This window comes from Rhopilema esculentum, chromosome 20, assembly GCF_057945365.1.
Source record: "Rhopilema esculentum isolate cy_ngs chromosome 20, ASM5794536v1, whole genome shotgun sequence".
NCBI classification, from domain to species: Eukaryota; Metazoa; Cnidaria; class Scyphozoa; order Rhizostomeae; family Rhizostomatidae; genus Rhopilema; species Rhopilema esculentum.
The window spans coordinates 12,922,640-12,942,206 of record NC_142834.1 but is presented as its reverse complement, the minus strand read 5'-3'; the positions used below and the strand labels follow the sequence as shown (position 1 = coordinate 12,942,206).

General features: G+C 35.1%; 1 protein-coding gene and 1 long non-coding RNA gene across 2 annotated transcripts in view; one reads left to right on the top strand and one right to left on the bottom strand.

Moving 5' to 3' along the window:
• LOC148957875 (uncharacterized) overlaps window positions 1-19,567 on the top strand; it is a 46,992-nt gene that overhangs the window by 18,084 nt on the left and 9,341 nt on the right. The window lies entirely within an intron of this gene.
• Window positions 9,282-19,440, bottom strand: LOC135687253 (cotranscriptional regulator ARB2A homolog). Its single transcript, XM_065203773.2, has 11 exons — window positions 19,294-19,440; window positions 18,409-18,490; window positions 17,203-17,303; window positions 16,264-16,329; window positions 15,132-15,256; window positions 14,421-14,484; window positions 13,267-13,338; window positions 12,853-12,972; window positions 12,450-12,575; window positions 11,658-11,745; window positions 9,282-10,224 (listed from the first exon to the last, which is right to left on the bottom strand). Exons 1-11 carry the CDS (start codon window positions 19,366-19,368, stop codon window positions 9,818-9,820), a joined length of 1,326 nt encoding a protein of 441 aa, XP_065059845.2. The 5' UTR covers window positions 19,369-19,440; the 3' UTR covers window positions 9,282-9,817.

Sequence of the window (19,567 nt, the reverse complement as noted above, 5' to 3'; positions counted from 1 at the left end):
CATAAAAATTCTGCCAAAATTTTCGAAACTGTTTAATTAAGGTCCGTTTAAAGTTAATGAACTCCGCTTTACATTCAAACAAATTCAAGCAACATATTGAGTCCGTGCCCTCTGACGCTCAAAGTACGTTATCTTGCTATAGGCCTAGCCTCTTTTGATCAGAGATCACCTTGCGTGCTGCTCTCTCGCTGAATAACTCAGTTAATCCAGCGGCATAGCCGAAAGGGAAACAACGTTACAGTGGGGGTATCCCCATGCGAGTGGGGATAAACGGCTGCCTATTCCTGAAAAGATAACGTGCAAAGATTTCTAATAAACACAGTCGCGTGCCCTCTTGTTTGGAACATGTAACTGATTATCCAATTTTGGATTAGTACACGAATACGAGGGTGCCGACCCGAAGCACCCAGCTCGCATCACGGAATAAAAAATCACAACATGAGAAATTAACAAGAATGAAGAGAGATTTTTGGTAAAATTTGCCAGTTCGCGATAAGACCCCCAATCGCGCCTTAAAATTTACAATCGTTTAAGATACGAATATCGTTGCTGTAAATTTTCATGACTTGATTGCATGACGTGACCATGTTGACATGTCATGTGAAAATCGAGCGTGACTTTGAGAAAATGTAACCACATTCAAGGTGCATTTTGTTTACGAGCCCTCTTGTCCAAAGCTTAGCGATGAATGCGTGCCAGATCAATTCATAGTAATTTATTAGACGCATCCGCGTTATGTTTATCCGCCATGGCGCGTCCAATTCCAATGCTCTTGGGCTTCCTGAAGTCTAACATAGAGGTATTATGAGGAAGCCACGGAAGAGACACAGGCTGCTACAAGCGGATGCCGATGTAGGTCATTTCTTCTTATCCGCCGCATCGTACATAAAAGGGGTAGTTTCGGAGTTCGGACAGACATCTTGGACATACGTTTATGGACAGTGTCCCAGTTTCTTTTGAAAGTCAGCTCTCTGAAATGGAACAATAAAGGGTATTAGGTGAAACGTTACACATTACTGCAATCAAGGTTTTACCCAAATGAGATCTGTTTAATTGTTACATCCTCCATTTAGTCACCTGTCTTTAAATCGTGCAATTATTCTCTGGTACTTTGCCAGAATATCACAGACTAAAATTGCATTAATGGATCAATTAAAATCGACTGATGGGCTCGTGTAACATGGACTACGGACTTTCAAGGTATTCCTCATAATAGCATGCCCACATACGAAGATTGTTGTCTGGAGTTTCCCGCCAAAATACCAGGCTTTACGTCAGATTTAACTATTCATCAGTGTTCGGGGGTCATTCAATTTTACGTAACTCAGACAACTTGGAACGTCGTATGCGAAGCTTAGACTGTTGATTGTACGTTCATATTGCATTTTAGGCGGGTATCTTCTTGCTACATAACTCGTGCAGGTGTATGTTAGTTGGGACAATGGTTGGCGATTCTATGCGTTACACAATAAGTAATTGACCTCGTTTTCACTTCTTAAAATTGAAATTGCCCCAAGTGCAACGACACTTGAAAGTATATCGGCAAGCAGATGTCGCAAAACATCGAAACATGGCAAAAGGGGGAGGGCGGAGCCAAATTAAACAAAGAGGGGCAGGCCATAATAAAAAAAATGAAGAAATTAGAGTGAAGAACGGAAGAAGCACGCGGCTAATGTTATCATTATCCGTTACACACACCATTTTCAACATTTCTTTTATTCGCTCAAAAACATTGTGCTGGCCTATTGAGTTTTGTATGAGTATTGGCCAGTCTACTTGGTTTCGCGCGTACCTTCAGCTACACGTGGTCGGACAAACCTACATGGTGCGCAAACAGAAGTTTGTCCATAATAGAAAAATTTCATTTAGTGTGCCATTTTTAACTTCGGTGTACAGAATTATGAAAACTTCGGATTGAACACACTGTCAAATGCAATAATTTTTTTGTAAGAAACTCGCTATATTTAAGAAAGGAGTACTTGGATATCTGAAGAAATTCAGTACTCAAAGCAAAATCTCTTGGCACAAATGTAACAAGCATTAGAAAACAAAAGAAAAATTGACGATTTTCAGCGACGAAAATCCTTCCAACAAGTTTCTGTTGGGAAATTCCTTATCGAGAAAAAATTCAAATTATTATTGCTAAGGTGCTATTGACGTTATCAAACTTTTTTTTTAATTCTTATTTCAACACGATATCCTTTCAGAAACCTAAATACAAGTTATGATAAGTTAAAATAAAAACTACTAATGGAAGACAAAATCTTAAAAATTATTTAATAATATGTGTGAATTGAATTTGATTTCTGATCTTCCTGGGAGTCGTGTTTCAATTCGGGCGTTCTGAGCTCTTCCAATCAGCTTTTAATTTTCGTTTGAATAGACAGAGCGAGGGGATTTCCCTTTGTTCTATGGGTAGTTCGTTCCAAGCTTTATTTTTTTGTATTCTCAAGCTTAAATTTTGGGATGTCGAGATTTTGAGGTGCCCTAAACTGCGTTACGCCATTGGTGTTTTTTAAAAAGAATAGTTAACAGAGTTAATGAACACAGATAAGAGAACCAATTCGATGCAACGCGTACCTTGTACTTGCGAGAGGTCCGGGCCGAGGTTTTGGAGAGACTCATACACTGCATTTGCAAATCGCGCGACAAAATGCAAAGCTTTGCTTGCAGTTCAGGAGTATTTTGAATTTCTTAGTCGGCTACCTGCCGAACAGCTGCTATCAAACAGCTTTTGAATGTAAAACGTCTCCTTTATCAGATAATTTTCAAGTGTTCCTTTCCACAACTTTCAAGTGTTTCCTTGATAACTCTTCATTCCTATACTCCTAGGGAAATAGTTTATTTTGTATAGCAGTACTAACCAATGTTATTCACCCGCTCGTAGTTAAAGAGTCATATGTTTGTCTGTAATGGTACAATGGCCTAGGCATTTACAACGTAAATTGGCGATAAATCTTGAGAAATGAAGGCCAATTGTGAAAAACAAAACCTGCAGCAAGGTTTGATAGGCAATTAAAATTAAATTCAGGGCTTGAAACTCAGAACTAATTGACATTTTATTTGATATTAACACGAAGCTATTTTTATTGCACAGAAAGAATAAAGCCCAACTCCGAAGAAATGGTCTTTAATAATTTCAGACAGGTTATTCATTGTCTTCTAAGTACAGCCCGACAAAATACCGCCTTATTTTTAGACTTCAGTGATACCGGATCGGATACTTTCTAAAAGCACAAGTTTTGTTGTCAAGGATAACACGAGCTTTTTCGTTTCAGTTGATTAGTTTCAAAAATATATTTCCAAAATATGCATGCTTGTTATGGGTTTAGAATAGAAAGTGTTGTCGAAGGAATTAGGGCAAATTGATAGTAGCTTTGATTGGCTGTTGAAATCTACCCAATCAGATCGCAAAAGTAGTCGTCACATGATCAATTATAAGGCTCGAGGCATATACGGTTTCTAGAATACGAAGCTTTTAGATATACCGTGAACTCATTTTAAACATATTCGCTGTTTTGTATCCATAAAAAGGTTGGATGCAAGTTCTGTCAGTCCACGTATATGTGCAAGTTGTCAAGTAGCAAGTTTTGAAATAGATGTGTTGTGATTCCAATGAGAACGAATCAAAAGTTTTTCCTTTACTACCCGGTTCAGAAACGATTTGTTTTCAAATCATTGCGTTCGAAAAGATTCCACAGTAGGAGGGATTTTCAAATTTCTTTGTTTTCAGTCTTAGATTTATTGTTGTCGCAAAGGTGGGAGGCAAAAAACAAAGAATTGATTGCATCGCATTTGAAAATAGACGCATCTTTTTGACTAATCACGTTGCAGGGGAATGACCTGTGCCAGATAAGAGATACTTGGAATGCCAATTTTAGCATCTTCGGTCTGGCAAATAAAGACCTTTTGTAAACGATTTATCATAAGAGCCTTTTGTCTTAGCGCTATTCTCGGACAACGTAGGGTGGCATTCAAATCCAATCCCACCTGGTATAGGCCATAGAGATAGGCAAATCATTGGTGTAGGCTTACCTACATGATTGAGAGGATTCTTTTGTTTGTGTTACATGAATGTAAAAGTTATCAGTTCCACGAAAACAATAGTTTTATTCAAAACAATGAGTCACAAAGTAAGCAATGGTCATATTCAAAACTATTGTGCAGTCAACTTCAATGTTTAAAACCAGCTAATTATCACCGAAATTGTTTCTAGAACTTTTCAACTTTTATCACAGAAGCAGAAAGAAAATACTGAAATAACTCTAAATTCGCAAAATCAGTCGAATTATGCCTCTTTATACTCAAGATCATCCATTTCTCAAAGTTTTTCCCAAATAATTTAGTAATGAGGAGACAATAAAATTAACGATCAACTGCAAGCATGTTTCTCAACTGTTTTGTTCATTGCAATATAGCACCAAAATTCAATTTGATAGATAAAATCAAGGCTTCACTGTAGTCATTTCTGCAATTATTTGAAATCTAATTTGAGTATCTCCACATAGTGAAGGCTACATGAATTTCTTTTTGGGAAGCCTACTCTTACAAAAGGGTATCATAGGGTGACAGCTGTAACCTAAGACTTGCTTTTTCTTGGGTTATTTGAGTTTTGAATCTAGCTTTTACTTTTGCTCTGACAAAACCTCATATGCCAGGGCAAAATACTAGCTACAACCAATTATTAATTAGCTTGTGTTTATTGTTGTTGGTTCTTGGTGCATTGCAATGTTTTTCATTTTCTACATCTGAATTTTTTGTCAGTTTTGAAAAGAGATTGCCACCCACTCCTGCCCCTTACGACCTAGGATGCTCTATCCATTGCCTTAATAAGATAGTAAAATCTATTTATAAAATCTATAGAATAAAGAATTTCAATTGTCTGTGGTTATCCAAAAAACAAAATAATAAGTAAATAATTTAAGTACCAACAGTGAACAAGACAATACTTGACAGCAAGTACAACTTGAAACATCATGTTTCCACAGTCTTATTCATCTTTGGAACCTTGATACTTTTCTATTTCAAAGAATAGAATTGCATCAAATTTCTTATCTGACACAATTGAGTTGAAAACCAATAGAAGAGAAAATGTTATACCAAACTAAATAAACATGACACTAATTTATATTGTACAAGAAATGCAAAAAAGAGGAAATTATAATGTCTTCTGTTGTTCAGGTTTTGTGTCATTGCTGGAGAAAACAAGGTTTATATTCTTGGCTCCAATGGAAAATGATTTGATATGCTGTATGTGAAAGGAACTACTATTATTATAACAGGATCAAACAGCTCTGCAATCAATCACAACTGTTTTTGCTTTTGCTGTTTTCTTCTGGACCAAACCATTACTAGTAATCTTAAAAAGATATACAGCAAAATTGGACATATTACCAGGATAAATACAAGTGATAAAACAACTAAATCCACCATGAAATATTGGTACCATCTCATCTGCATAGTAGAGCTACTGTACAAATTTTCAGCACCTTTGTTATCAATGACATAATCAACCCAATGAAGAAATCTTTCTCTTGATCCATTTATTTGTTTGTTAAACGTCTTTGCCAATCTCTTAGCATTTTCCAAATAAATGTCATTATCAATTATGACTTTCGCCTCATGTTTGATATCCATGTAGCCAAGTTGTAGGATATTGATCAATTTTCCAATTTTGTGTTTTGTGATGATATTTTGACAGTATGCTGCATCATTTCCAAACAATGATAAAATGATAACAGGGACTCCGTAATGGGCAACTTCATGCATTGTGTCAAATTCACAAGTAGTGATAAATAGTTTTGTTTGCTTTTGACCAAGTATGATTTTATGTAAACTTTTTGGTATGAACTTCAACCCAGATGATAAATTGAATGCTAATTTTTGTTGGTGTTGAATGATAACATTTTGGCCGAGGTTGTTCAGGACCTTCAGGAGCATTAGAATTTGCTTTGTAAGAAGCCATCTACTACCAAAATCAACATCAATATATACAACTCCATTTTGGCCTGCATTTTCAAAATACTCTTTAATTTCAATTGGTAAGTCAATTTCTTCTTTTTTCCAAATTCCTGCAATTTGGATTGCAAATGGCAAGGCTGGCTTTGGCATGTCAACACTGGATTCCATATTTACAATAAACAAAGGTTTCTGTCTCAAAAATGTTTCAGAAACCAACATGCCTTGATTTATATGAAGCTTATTGTTTATGTCGTCAATTGGATTAAAAATGAAATATGGTTTGTAAAAGTTTATGTGAACTGCTTGTCTTAAAGCTGCTTTAAGTCTGTCCCAGATTTCCTCATGTTCAGCCCATACATTTGATGACACACAATCATACGAAAAATCACAGTCAAAATCAAAATTGTAACCAGTCCAAACTATAACTGGTATTTTAAGATAATCACTGAGTGCTCTACCACAGACATTAGAATTGTCGAGAAGTAGAACATCAAATTCTTCCATTTGTAACTGAATCAGAAGATATTGTCTTCTTAAAAGAGCATCACAAAGACTGACACGCCTCTCTAGGTATCCACTTGGCATTGCACTTGACTGATACATTAATCCAGAATATGAAAGATAATCGTCAGTATCTTGAAAAGAAATTGACTGTGGGGCACCATACGTTTTGACCAGCAGCGTATCAGATCTTTTACTGTTAGGGGTCATTTTACTGTTTGTCAAAAGCGTCACCTCATGACCGTTTTCTGCTAGAATCTCAGAAAGTCCCGCGACATATTGGAATTGTTTACTGTTGAATGTATCGTCGGGATAAACAAGTATTTTCGAACTATTACAACAAGTACTCATTAAAAGGCTTATAGCAACAAATTTAATGGTTATGTAGTAACGCCCATCAGCTAGAAATGGCGCCATTTTGTAACTCAAATTTCTGTCATATTAGGCGTGTTTTTGTAGTTTAGTATGTCTTGTGTTTCTCAAGTATGACTTTCACTTCATATGTAAAATAATTTCCAGTATTTATCGATTACTGGCCAAATATTTCCTCTCACCTTTAGTAGACTGTTTTCGTGCGGCGGACGCCATTATCATAATAATTTGAATTGAATCCAACAGCCTCGGTCGCAACATGCTTTTCAAACGAGTCTCAAATGTCAACAAACCAAGTTTGGTATCTCTATGGGTAGACTAGTCTCGACTTTTTCGAGGCAGGGCAAGAATTTTTCTGGATCATCCCTTCAAGCTAATTTTCCTAGCAGTGGCACACATCTGTTTGCCTCTCCTGCTTTCTCTATCTTATATGCATTAAGGGATTATTTGAAGGGGGCTAGTCTTCTTTTTTCAAGAGTTTATCTAATGGTTTCCATTATAAAATTTATTCTATAAGAATACCTAATTTTTCCCGAGCCTCTATATTCCTAAATTTGTTTGATTCGGCCTTAAGATTATTCTCGAAATATTCTTAGGCGACACAAGGTGTATGTATATTCGCCTGAATATCAGAGAAAATTCCAAATCTTTGTTGATGTGTTACGTCATCACAAAAAAATAAAACAAGAACAGAGCATAACAATGAATATAGAATAAAGATATAGAACTTAATCAAACAGCACATTCTCAACTCCGTTTATTTCATCAGTTCCTATGATGTTCTCGGTATCAGATCCAAGGCCGGTTACGTCTATTTCCACGCATTTGTTTTTGCAACTAAACAAAAATTTCAATTCTTGATGAAGCTTGAGCCTTGTATATTTCTTGAATTATTTATAAATGTCAGCGATTTTGAGCCTTAATACTCTTATAGACTATATTCTGATAAAAAGTCTGTATGGTTTCAGAAATATTATTCAAACTTATTTTATTAAAAGTTCTTCCATTGCTTCTTTTAGTTATCATTCCAACTACTTTTTTCGACTACAATTCTTACCATTCTGTGCCGCATAAGTTTTTCTGATTCATATTCTAATGCTTTGATGACACATGAGTTGTTTTACAATGCAATTTTAGCGAGCTGTTAGTGAGTTTCTCTATGCTCTCGTTTTAGGCTGGTTTTATAATTTGGTTGTCTAATTTGGTTTTCCCGACATTTATGACTTCAATTTCTTTCTTCTTGAAGTGCACAAAGTTAATTTTTTCCTAATACATTTAGTATCTCTACTTCTGAATTTTTGCTGTTGTTTAATTTTTCTCCATTTTATGATACCTTTTGGGCTTGTCGGAGGTTTATATTTTTCGATCTTTGAAATAATTAATTCTCAGCTTCAGTCTTCTTCATCATTCTTATTCTAAATAATCACAGTAATATTATCTCATTCTTATCCTAAATAATCACAGTAATATTATCTCATTCTTATTCTTAGTAATCACATTCTAAACAATCACAGTAATATTATCTCATTCTTATTCTTAGTAATCACATTCTAAATAATCACAGTAATATTATCTCATTCTTATTCTTAATAATCACATTCTAAATAATCACAGTAATATTATCTCATTCTTATTCTTAGTAATCACATTCTAAATAATCACAGTAATATTATCTCATTCTTATTCTTAATAATCACATTCTAAATAATCACAGTAATATTATCTCATCTTTATTCTAAATAATCATAGTAATATTATCTAATATTATCTTATTCTAAATAATCATATTAATATCCCTAAATCCCTAAAGAGGCTGTTTTTCAGGTCATTACTGAGTTCAGAATTATCACGTAAAACGAGAAATGATAATTGCATAAAGTCGCAAAAAGTACTTTAGTTATGATGAAATAGGCAGTAATATTCTACATCCGTTTTATCCCGTTTCTCCGTGCGACTGGCAAATATCACCATTATTTACCTATTTTATAAATGCATTTAAAAAAACAAAAAGAAAACGATGCTCTCAGGGAAAATTTTTTCGGACAAAGCCAAACGCTATGACATCAGGAGAAACGCTAGGGGTTGTGAAGAGAGTAAGAAAAGACGAGGAGAAAGACCAAGGAAGTTATATGGGGGCATTATTAAAAAAGGCATGGAATAAAAGGACTCCTCCAGAAAATGGTCAAGAAAATTTCATTTGCAGAATAAATTCCAAGCAACTGACACAAGACAAGCGTGCGATTAATGGCGCTTGAACAGCTTGATCATGATTATGATTATTATTATTATCACGACGATAATGATGATGTTCGTGTTAGAAACCATATTTCATTGAATTTCAAACACTCTGAACTTAAAATTGGGATCAACCGGACGCAGTTTTCTCATGATATCATTCCTATTGGCAGTAGTACGAAATTTCTGAAACTTCAAAGATTCTAAAAGCATTCACTACACAGGTACTAGGTTATTTAAAACAAGCTAAATATACTACAGTAAATAATAATATTCAACTTTGCCAGTAACTGTCTAAATCAGGATAAGGTAGCTTATCATCATGCTTCAGTTTGAAGCCTCGCTTCGAAGCTTGTGTCAACTCAAGGGGTGCTTTAGCAGTCTTCGATTATCTCAAGCATTTATCTGATTTCTCATAAGAACAATAGGCTAGTGTTGATGGAAGGCAATCTTCAGCAAAGGCCTAGAATAAGAGTGTGGACCTGACACACGTTTTGAGTTTGTAAACAAAAGGTCTGTAAATATGAAACAGAATAGAATACGTTGAAAAGGAACTCGTGATTTTCAAGTGATTCGATAATAAATGCTCCACAAAGTCATATTTTCAAAAACCACCACAGCCGAGGGACACAATGGCTATATGCCGGACAACAGATGGCTCAATGATTTTGTCCCAAAAATTCTCCAAAACTCTGAGGCGCAGACTATATCTTATTCCAGGCCCTTACTTTGTCCATGTACATCAATATCAAAATTCATCTTTGTCTGTTTTCTTTCTCCCCTCTTCTGTCTCATCATCCAATAGCTCATGTTCCACTGGCTGTTTGTCACTCAACCGACGTCCTGTCACTGTGGTTAGTATATCTTTGCCTTCATCTGTTATGACTTCAGTTGATAGTGATACAGCCTCAGTGGTCTCCGGCTCATTGGCTTCAGGGCCTGAGCTGACTTCTTCAGATAATTTTCGACGTTCTTTGGAGTCTTTGCGTGGTACATCCGTCACTGGTGTTTCATTTTCGGCTGCTATCGGGCTAGAAGGCGTTGATCTGATACCGCGTCGCGACAACTGGGATATCTTGTGGTCAAAATTACGCTGAAAGAAATCGAATACCGAAGCGAATGCGTACCAAGATGTCTCGATATGCTTCAGCGTACCTGCAATTGTTTTAAATTTATTACTGGGACTTGTCACAAATACGCGTTACTGTAATTGCAAGTGAATTTTTAATAGAGTTATCAGTGTGTCATCATAAAAGTCTATCAAAAGAATTTCTTCTTTTGACCAAATATCCTAAAAAATACCTTGAAATACCTCCAAATACGTAAAATCAATTAACTTTGTTGAGCATCTGGTGAAATATGGCCAATGAATAATTTAAAATTTGCTATAGGATTGCAGTTATTTGGTTAGTTTCATGAACTGCGATCTAATTACATTGTTTTTATTTGGAAATTGCCTGTACTAATGTGACCATATCTCACAAAATTTGTGACACATTTCACTGATATTGCACATTTCGAGATATCACAATGCTATTTCAGGTTATATGATGCAAAATTAAAAATTCTAGAAATAGGGTGATTGAGGGTGACAGCGATTCCTCATCGTGATGTGACATCATCACAACTGTAACACCATAAGCAACTCAGAATATGTAAAGTATGGGGTGTTTTTATTTCAATATCCATTTAGAATCGGGGTTTGGGCGCTTTGGTGTCAATACCTGGCGAATTCACGAGTTTCGCCCAAGTATGAAGTATAAAATTCAAAAATTTTGTAACACTGTGTTTCTAAGAAAAATATGCTTCAAGTCAAAGCCAAGTATAATACTTAAGCTTGGTCCCACTAGACGACTAAGTGCGTTTAATTGCGTTCATCTCTAATCCTTCAATTGAATTAAAGATAACGAATAAACTACTGAAGCATTCCTACTCGAAAAACTTAAACGCTTTCACTAGTTGTAGGAAGACATGCTAAAATGAGCTGTAAAATTTTGATGAAAAAATGTTTGATCTGGGCGTTTAACTTTTTTGAGCGTTTAGGTGCGTTCATCTTCTCCAAGTTAAACGCACGGATCATTTCCACTTGGCGTTTAACTTGAATGAACGGAATTGAACGCTCAGAGATAAACGCATTTGAACGCCCCTAGTCGTCTAGTGGGAACCAAGCCTTAGCATTTGTCGATATACACACGTTCGAAGCTTTCGTCGTTTACATAATGACATAGGCATTCACATAATGTTTGGTGTTACGTGGTACTGTGAGACATAAATATACTGATATTATAAGGAAAAAATTAAGGTAAAATGGTAAAATGTGGAATTCAAAAATGGGCCTGATCATTCAGAGAGTCCTGTTTGAGTCAAATTCAGCTCCTCCAATGTAACTAGAGGTGTTGTAAATCTCTGCAGGGTACATGGTGTAATGAGCTATGAGGGGGCTTGGCCTAATGATATTTTGAAAAACAATCTGGCTTACATACGAACAGGCAGACATAGATACGGAACAATAACATTCATATATTGTGGAATTAATCATCAAAGCAGCAAAAAATAGAAAAAGACAAGAAATTCACAAAGTAAATCACCTGCAGAGACTTTGTTACTATCAATGGGGTTATTAGATTCAACATGACTGTCCAGCGGCAACTTACTAGATACCCAGTTTCTTGCAGACTACAAAATGAAATCGACAACAAGTAACAATATGATATTGCGCAGGTTAACTGCTACATGGAGGATGACCTCCCTGCACCAATAATGCCTGCCAAAAGTACACCCAGCAAATTGTGTTGCATTTAATACTTTCATTCCTTTTCCGGAAAAAATTACTACTTCCGACAATGTTGATAACTAAGAGAAATACCATAAAAGAAACGCAAAAGAAAGTGCTTCCTAAAATTCTAGCCCGTTTCATAGTAAACCAACATTGTTCCTTGGGGAAGGGGGGATGGTTGCTTTTGACTTTGCAAACTGACGTCAGTGCTCCAAGACTTTTGGCAGGCATTGTACGCATTCCTAAGTCTTACAAATCTTGCTTACTGTGCTCAAGGGCTTTTCCATGAAAAAGCAATGATTCCCACTCACACTTCAGTTATCCTTTTCTTGCATCATATATATCCTTTTCTTGCAACAGATAGATATAACTCTTGTTGAAGCCACAAAACATCACGAATAAGGTAGACAAATTATACTAAACATCATTAATACTTTATTATTTGAAAGCAGAAGGGCTGCCATATCAAAAATTTTCATTGGCTAAATTTGTTGGGAAAGTATGTCCTTTTTCTTGAACTTGAACTTTTCCACTGTTGCTAGAGAACGAGGGCTTTTCCACTGTTGCTAGAGTTAAAACTGGTTGAAAACGAGGTAAAACACACCTCTTTAAAAAATTCTTTCACTAAATGATCTTTTCTTGTGTTTCCAAGACGCCCTACCCCATGAATTGAATCAGACATAGCTATTGCGAATACTCTTTCTTTAAACTCGCCAAGTCGCTCGTTTACCTGCAAAGTTTGAAAGGAACATTAGGAAACAGGAAAGCTGTCCAGAACATTAGGAATATCAACCGGTAGGTCCACACAAAAAGTAACGATAAATCTTGAAATTCCCTGCGGAACAGCCTTTCCCTTCTATTAGCTCCTTGGAGGCCCAAGGAATTTAATCATTATCGACATACAATGTCAATAACTAGAGACTATGAATCCATATATGCATTACATAGGTGGGTATTATATAGATGAGAAAATAAAATTTCAAGAAGAAAAAAAATTTGACACTTACTGCCTCTAGAACAACCAAACCACCATAACTGTGGGCCATTATGGCTATATGTCGGACACCAGATGGCTCAATGATTTTGTCCCAAACGTATAAGAAATGGTTCTCTGGTGTTCCATTGCCCTTAAATAAACAATTATTTCAAATCATGAAAGCTCTTTGTAACTATGGAAGATATCAAAATTTTTACAAGTAATTCGAAAACAAAGCTAAAAAAATAAATAGCTTTGCAAGGGTGACACAATGAATTAAGAGAAACTAAGGGGAAAAATTGGAATAACGATCAGAGATTACCAGACAACAACAACCTCAAGTGTAAGGTTTGTGTTTGGTGAACATTTCACACGATTACTTTCAAGCAGTGTTTCCTAATCGGAAACAGTGTTTCCAAGTTGTAAAACGATTAAACAAGTATACCCGCACAATCCCTTCTCCTGTTTCAATATCCTCATTTTGGTTTGTGTTCAGAACTACAACACCATAGTTTTCCTGAAAATTAGATTCATACAAAATTAGATTCATTAGATTTGAAAAATTACAAAAATCCCTTTAGGAATAAAACGCTAGCAGCAACACAGGTTTTCGTTTCAAAATGAATATTGGAAGAAGAACAAGTAAAAAAGAAAAACAATTGGATTAGATAAAAGTTCAATATGTAGCCAATATTGTAGCCAGCTAATAAAAGAGAACAAAAAATTTAGTGGTTAGAAACTTATAGTAAATTAAAGGCGCTATTTATGATATGAATGGCGAAAAGAGTAACGACAGTACGCGAATAAGACCAAGATGCTAACATACTTAGCAACTGCTTAAACGAGGTTTGGAAATTCAATATATGTTATCAATACATAGTAAACTCTATTCAAAAGTGTTCCACATCTTTTAAAGAATTTCAGAGAAGCCTTCGCTTAGTTGTTCATTTCAAGTTGATTTTAGTCCATGTTATTCATCATGGACAAAAACCATGTATTGTAAAACTGGCCTGTCAGAGAAAGAGCTTATTCGATTGTTGAAAGCTGATAAACAATTTTCACTTCAAGGAAGGGGACCAACTCGAAGATAGCCTGTGCTGCATAGGGTCTGGAACAAAGGCTACTCGAAGAGGGCTTATACGAGAGATGGGGCAACTTAAGGATTTACGGAATCTGAAAACCACTTAACTAGAATGCACACAGCGAATCACCAGATGTAAGTTAGACTATAGATTTATACTGCAAGCTGCCTCGAAATAAATACCTAACTTTCAAGACACCAAACGATATTTTCTAAAATGCAGACCACTTGAGTTCTTGTATAGCACATCTTATTTGAATTGCAATGCAAAAACATTTAGGACAGTAAAAATATGAATATAAACATAAACATTCAGGACAGTAAAAAAACCTAAACTGTTGCAGACAAAACTTCTTTCGGGAACTAACAAATTAAATATATATCACAGAAGAAAAACAAATGTTGGTTATATAAAGTGAAGTTGTTTGGAGGCCAGTTTCGATTCCAATTCAGGGCAAAGTTCTCTTAGAAAGTTAGCATCATTTTCTAATATTTGTAAGCTTGAAAAAATACGTTACCAACTGAGCTTTTCTGATGTACGGGATCTGTGAACCACTTTCCAAAGAATGGTTTATTATTAGTCTGAAAGATTGAATTCAATCAGCTCAACTTGACATGCCCATACTCTGCACTAACCAAGTTGTCCGCTGTCCAAGATCACATGATCACAATTTGATAATAAGTATATAAATCTCCTTTACCAAAGCTTTTTACTAAAATAGACTGGATCACAACTCTGAGAACACTACAAGACTGAATTTTCTAAACCAGTAAACCACACCCATAATAGCAAATGAACTTCATTATAAATCAAAAAATGATTAGAAAATGCTATGACGGTTATCAATGAAATTTTAACCAACTTGTAATAAAGAATAAAACAATCAACTCCAATAAAAAATTCACTAAATCTTGCGATAGAAAACGTTTAACAGTTTAAATCTATTCATGGACGAAATTTTTTCCATAAATAGATGCGGATATAACTTTAAATCCTGATTTAAGAATAACGGAGCCACATTTTAAGATATTTGAATTCAATAACTTGTCATATAGATTAGAATATGATTACAAATGTTCAATCTCCAAATTTTTATGGTTCAGTTATACTTGTGACCTTTGCAAGGGATACAAAGGTAAAATTGATTATGTATGACTGATATAATGATAGTGTAGCTAGGCATTTTACCAGCTTTACATAAATAAAGAAAAAGTAAAGCAACACAAACTTTCTGGTCCATTGTCCTGCGCGAACAACTCCAGATCCATGAACAAGGATCAGCAACTTCTCATATTGGTCAATATTTCTAGATCTGAAAATACAACTTGTTGGTTCACCCTCTATTGCATCTAACTAAAAGAAAAGATAAAGCATGTTTAAACAATTATTTCGTTGATTAAATATGTATAGGCAAATCTGAAAATTAATATTAAAATGAATAGAGAGAAATGAAAACTGCAAAACAGCTTCTGGTTGGGTGGCAGCAGCATCAAGGTCCGAGATCAGGGGCTAAGGGTCTTGAGCCCACTTGCAATTTTTTAAAGACACATCTATTTTCAAAAGGTAGACGTGAGAACCTCTATGTTTTATATAATGACAGAAATAAAAGCCCCCCCCCCCCCCAAAAAAAAATTTTGAAACCTATCTCGGCCATTGAGCATCTTATTCTTAAGCCTAAACACAGAAAGCTGGAAAGTGAAAAAACAAGTCTACAGTGGAATTTGGAAAGCACCTCTTATACTCTTTTAAAAGCATCTATCCAAAAGCCATTCTGAAGAGATATTCTAATTAAAAGTGATCATAAGATATGAACTTTGTTCTTCACACCACGTTCGTTCAGCTCAGCTGTAAGCTAGATAAAAAGGCTTACTGTGGTATTCAAAGACCTACAAATATATGGATAGCACATTAACTAAAACCAGTAAAACCAGTAAAAGGTAACTTCACCAGGAGTAATACACATAATATGTGATTATATTGCACAACTAAAGGTAAATGTTTCTACTGCAATCAAGTTCTGACCATTATTTTAACTAGGGCTATGGAGTACAGCTCAAAATTTGTCTAAACTGTCTGATGGGTGCATTAAACTCCAAACATGATCCTCATTGTGTCTATGATAGAAAAATGACCCACTTTTTCTTACACAACTTAAAACTTTTAACCAAAGCTGCCTTATCTCTGACAGCTGTCTCTGAAGTTTTGACCCTTGGCAATTTATTCACTTTGGTCAAAAAGGGTAAGGAAAGGGCAAGGAACTTCATAACTTGCACTCACAAGATAAAACTATCAATTACCATCGAAAAAGATCAAACCTTAAATGCCAATAAAATAAAAATAATTATTTCTATTTATCTTACCGGAATAACTACTCTTTCAAGGTCTTCTTGATGTGAAAGGAGGTGGTATATGTGCTGTTCAATAACCTAGTTAGTGGAAAACAGAATCTTTTGTTGGAGATAACTAGAAGTAAACTATTGGGTCTGTTTGCATGCTCTGATGAAGGTAAGATTTTGAATAAATATGTTATTATTTATTATTATTTCAAAAATAAATCTCGGTAGTTACTTCAAAATTCTGCTTTGCATTTGCACTACTATATGATAAGTAAATTTCAGGAAGAAAAAAGGAAATAAAATTGTTGGTTCTTTACAAAGGGTTTTCTTTGAAATATGAATGAAAGAGATGGTTACTGGTACCATTCAACAGGTGTTCATCTCATTTAAGAGTTGGGTTGTTGAAACCAATTGAACTGTTCATGAATGACACCATTTCTACATTATGGTTTGTTACAAGAACTACTTTTGGCAAAAATTAAATAGAACTGCAATTTGTTTTTTCCCAAATAGTAATCCATACCAATGCATATAAAATTTGATTAAAACTTCCAGATCTTTGGTTAGACATTAATGGGACTGTCCTAAAAGGCTGCATGAATTTAGACTTTGATGGGACTGGCTGCCTTTGATTCAACAAACAGTCTAATATGGTACTAAAAGTTTTCCCAATCTTGTCCATGTTTCAGTGATGAGGAAAACAAACCTTCTTTGGTTTCTAGTACCAAATACGTATAAAATGACAATGTAGCATTGTCACCACCCATGAGAAGCAGTGCCCTTTTTCAGACTAGACAGCTCCCATGTAGAAATGCTAGCTATATTCCTTCACTATGTCATCCAAAGAGGCAAAAGCAACCAAAACTGCCGGTTTTTGGATAACTTTATGTGCCACATAAAGCTGCTCTTTAATTTATGGAAAAGTGAGGATTTCCTTTTGCAAAAACAAATGTGGATACAAACCTTTCCCAAGGCCTCATAATGAGCTTGATTATAATTTTGATCACCTTCTTTGACATCAAACCTGAATGGTATATTTCCTTTTATGCTCCTCAGTTGACCATCTGAAATTTCACATAAAAATTCAATGAAGTCTTATAATAAACAAAACAAACCATCTTTGAGTCCACAACACTGTGACTCAAGTTGGGCAAAAGCGGCAATAAATACAATGGCAGCCAATATCAAATAGAATTGTAAATTCTTCTGTAGCTCAAACAAGGTTCTTCATTTGTCAACAGGCTTGGGCATAAAAATGAAAAGAAACAAAGAAAAAATTGGTTTCAAGGCGATCAATTTGCTTTTTAGAGCAATTTAGGAGAGCAATCTGTAGCTCCCCTCTAGCAATGAGTAGAGCCTGAAGGGGAGCAAGAGCTATGGCTCTCCTCAAACAGCCAGGCCTGAATAAACACAATTCAGATTTTCATTCTAAAAATAATTTTCCCTGTTCTAAAAAATGTTCACAACAAAAATAATGAAAGAAAAGGCTCTATCAACCATGGTTTGCCCAACCTAAGTGATTAAACTAGCTATAGATCAATCGAATTCCATCATGGCATCACAAATTGTAGTTGTTGCAAATGGCATTGCGAAACTTCATTGTATGCTTTTCATTTGAAAACTGTTGTCTGTAAACCCTATTGGGCTCTATCATATGTGCCACCCTTTATGCTTCATAACTTACGTCCCACAAGTTATCTTGCCATAAATTGGAAAGGCCAGATGCAGTATTGCTGGGAATGTATACAAGGGGTATAAGCATGATATCTTTGTCATTTTTAGAAGCCATGTGTCAATTGATTCAAAACTCTTTTTATTTCATTATCATATTCTTGGGTCAGGGTGTATGAGAAAGATGGTCATGAGATAAAAGGATTTCAAAACAATTCATATTCTGGATATACAACAGCTCTATTGAGTGGCAAAGCTATAATTGTCATGAAAAATCTTAGATGTGCAAAATCTGTTTATATATTGCAAGTTGACTGAGATAATGCCATTGAAAGACCAGAGTTTTGCAAATGAAATACGGCAAATTGAAACAAAATACACATTTAAAAGACTCATATTGACACTTTCTTGGCAGAGTACACACAACTGCTTATCAATATTAGCTAACATATGGAATAAGATTTCAAAGACACCTGAAAAATAATTAAAAAAGCTTACTTTCATTAAAAAAGTAGCCAAATCCTTTAAGGGTAGTTGGGAACTCTTTTCTTGATTTGTCTCTTTTTGCAGCACCACGAGGCTAAATAAAATTTTATTCATCAATTTCTGGTCATAAAGATTAAAAAGTCAATAATTTCATGTCCCCAGTGTGGATAGACCAATTAATTGCAAAGGAGAGCAAGGAATCAACCCCAGAGCCTCTAGACCAAGGTAATAAATGTTGAGTTGAGAATTCTGTATGCAAAACATTATATTTGATTTAAAAGGGGCTGAAAGCTTTGATCTCCAAGACCATAAACAATCAATGGTTGTAACACTTAATGCAAGGCTTTTCACATAATTTGTACAGATGAAAAAATGATTATTCAAATTTTTGGCAGATCTTTTGCTTTAATTTTTGTAAATTTGTTTTATTCCAAACTTAAGTTTTGAATATAGAGTGGAATTTTTAGAATTGTATGGTGGTCTGTTCTATCTTCAGTAAACATTTGAATCATTTGTGAAAATGAGTTTACAATTATTGTGAAATTTGGGTTTTTCTATTCACAATTGCTACATAAAAGTACCAAAAATTACATGAGGGGGATTTCACACATGTTTATAATCTATATACATACAATTATCTATTATTTTTTTTTAAATTAAAAAATTTGGCGCTCTAATGCTGCCTGGATGCGAACTTTGTACTTGGCAAGGATTTTATTGCCTCAGCCACCCCTCCACTCGCCATTATGCCCACAATACTTTTTAAGAGACTGAACTGACTGTTTAGTTAGTTTCCCGCGACAAAAACTAAACGAGACCTCGATTCTAATTGTCAAAGAATGACGTATAATCCGTTGCTAAAAGACAATGCAATGAAAGAAAGTAAAACTAACATACCCTATTTGACATAACTGATGTCAAGATGAGAAACGAAAGGTTTAAAGAAGGTTTAATCGCACGAAACAAGTTCATGGAGAGTCCATTGCCATGGATCAAGGCCAGAAAAAAAGGAGGAGCCTCATTGGGAGGAGCCAACAACAACAACAACAGCATTAACAATAAAATTCTTGGTAGGAAATTGCATTCATCGAAATGATAGGGACTGATCCAGACTGGAAACTTTGTCGCGCGCCCGCGATATATTGCCCGCGCACTAAAATTTTCCATCCAC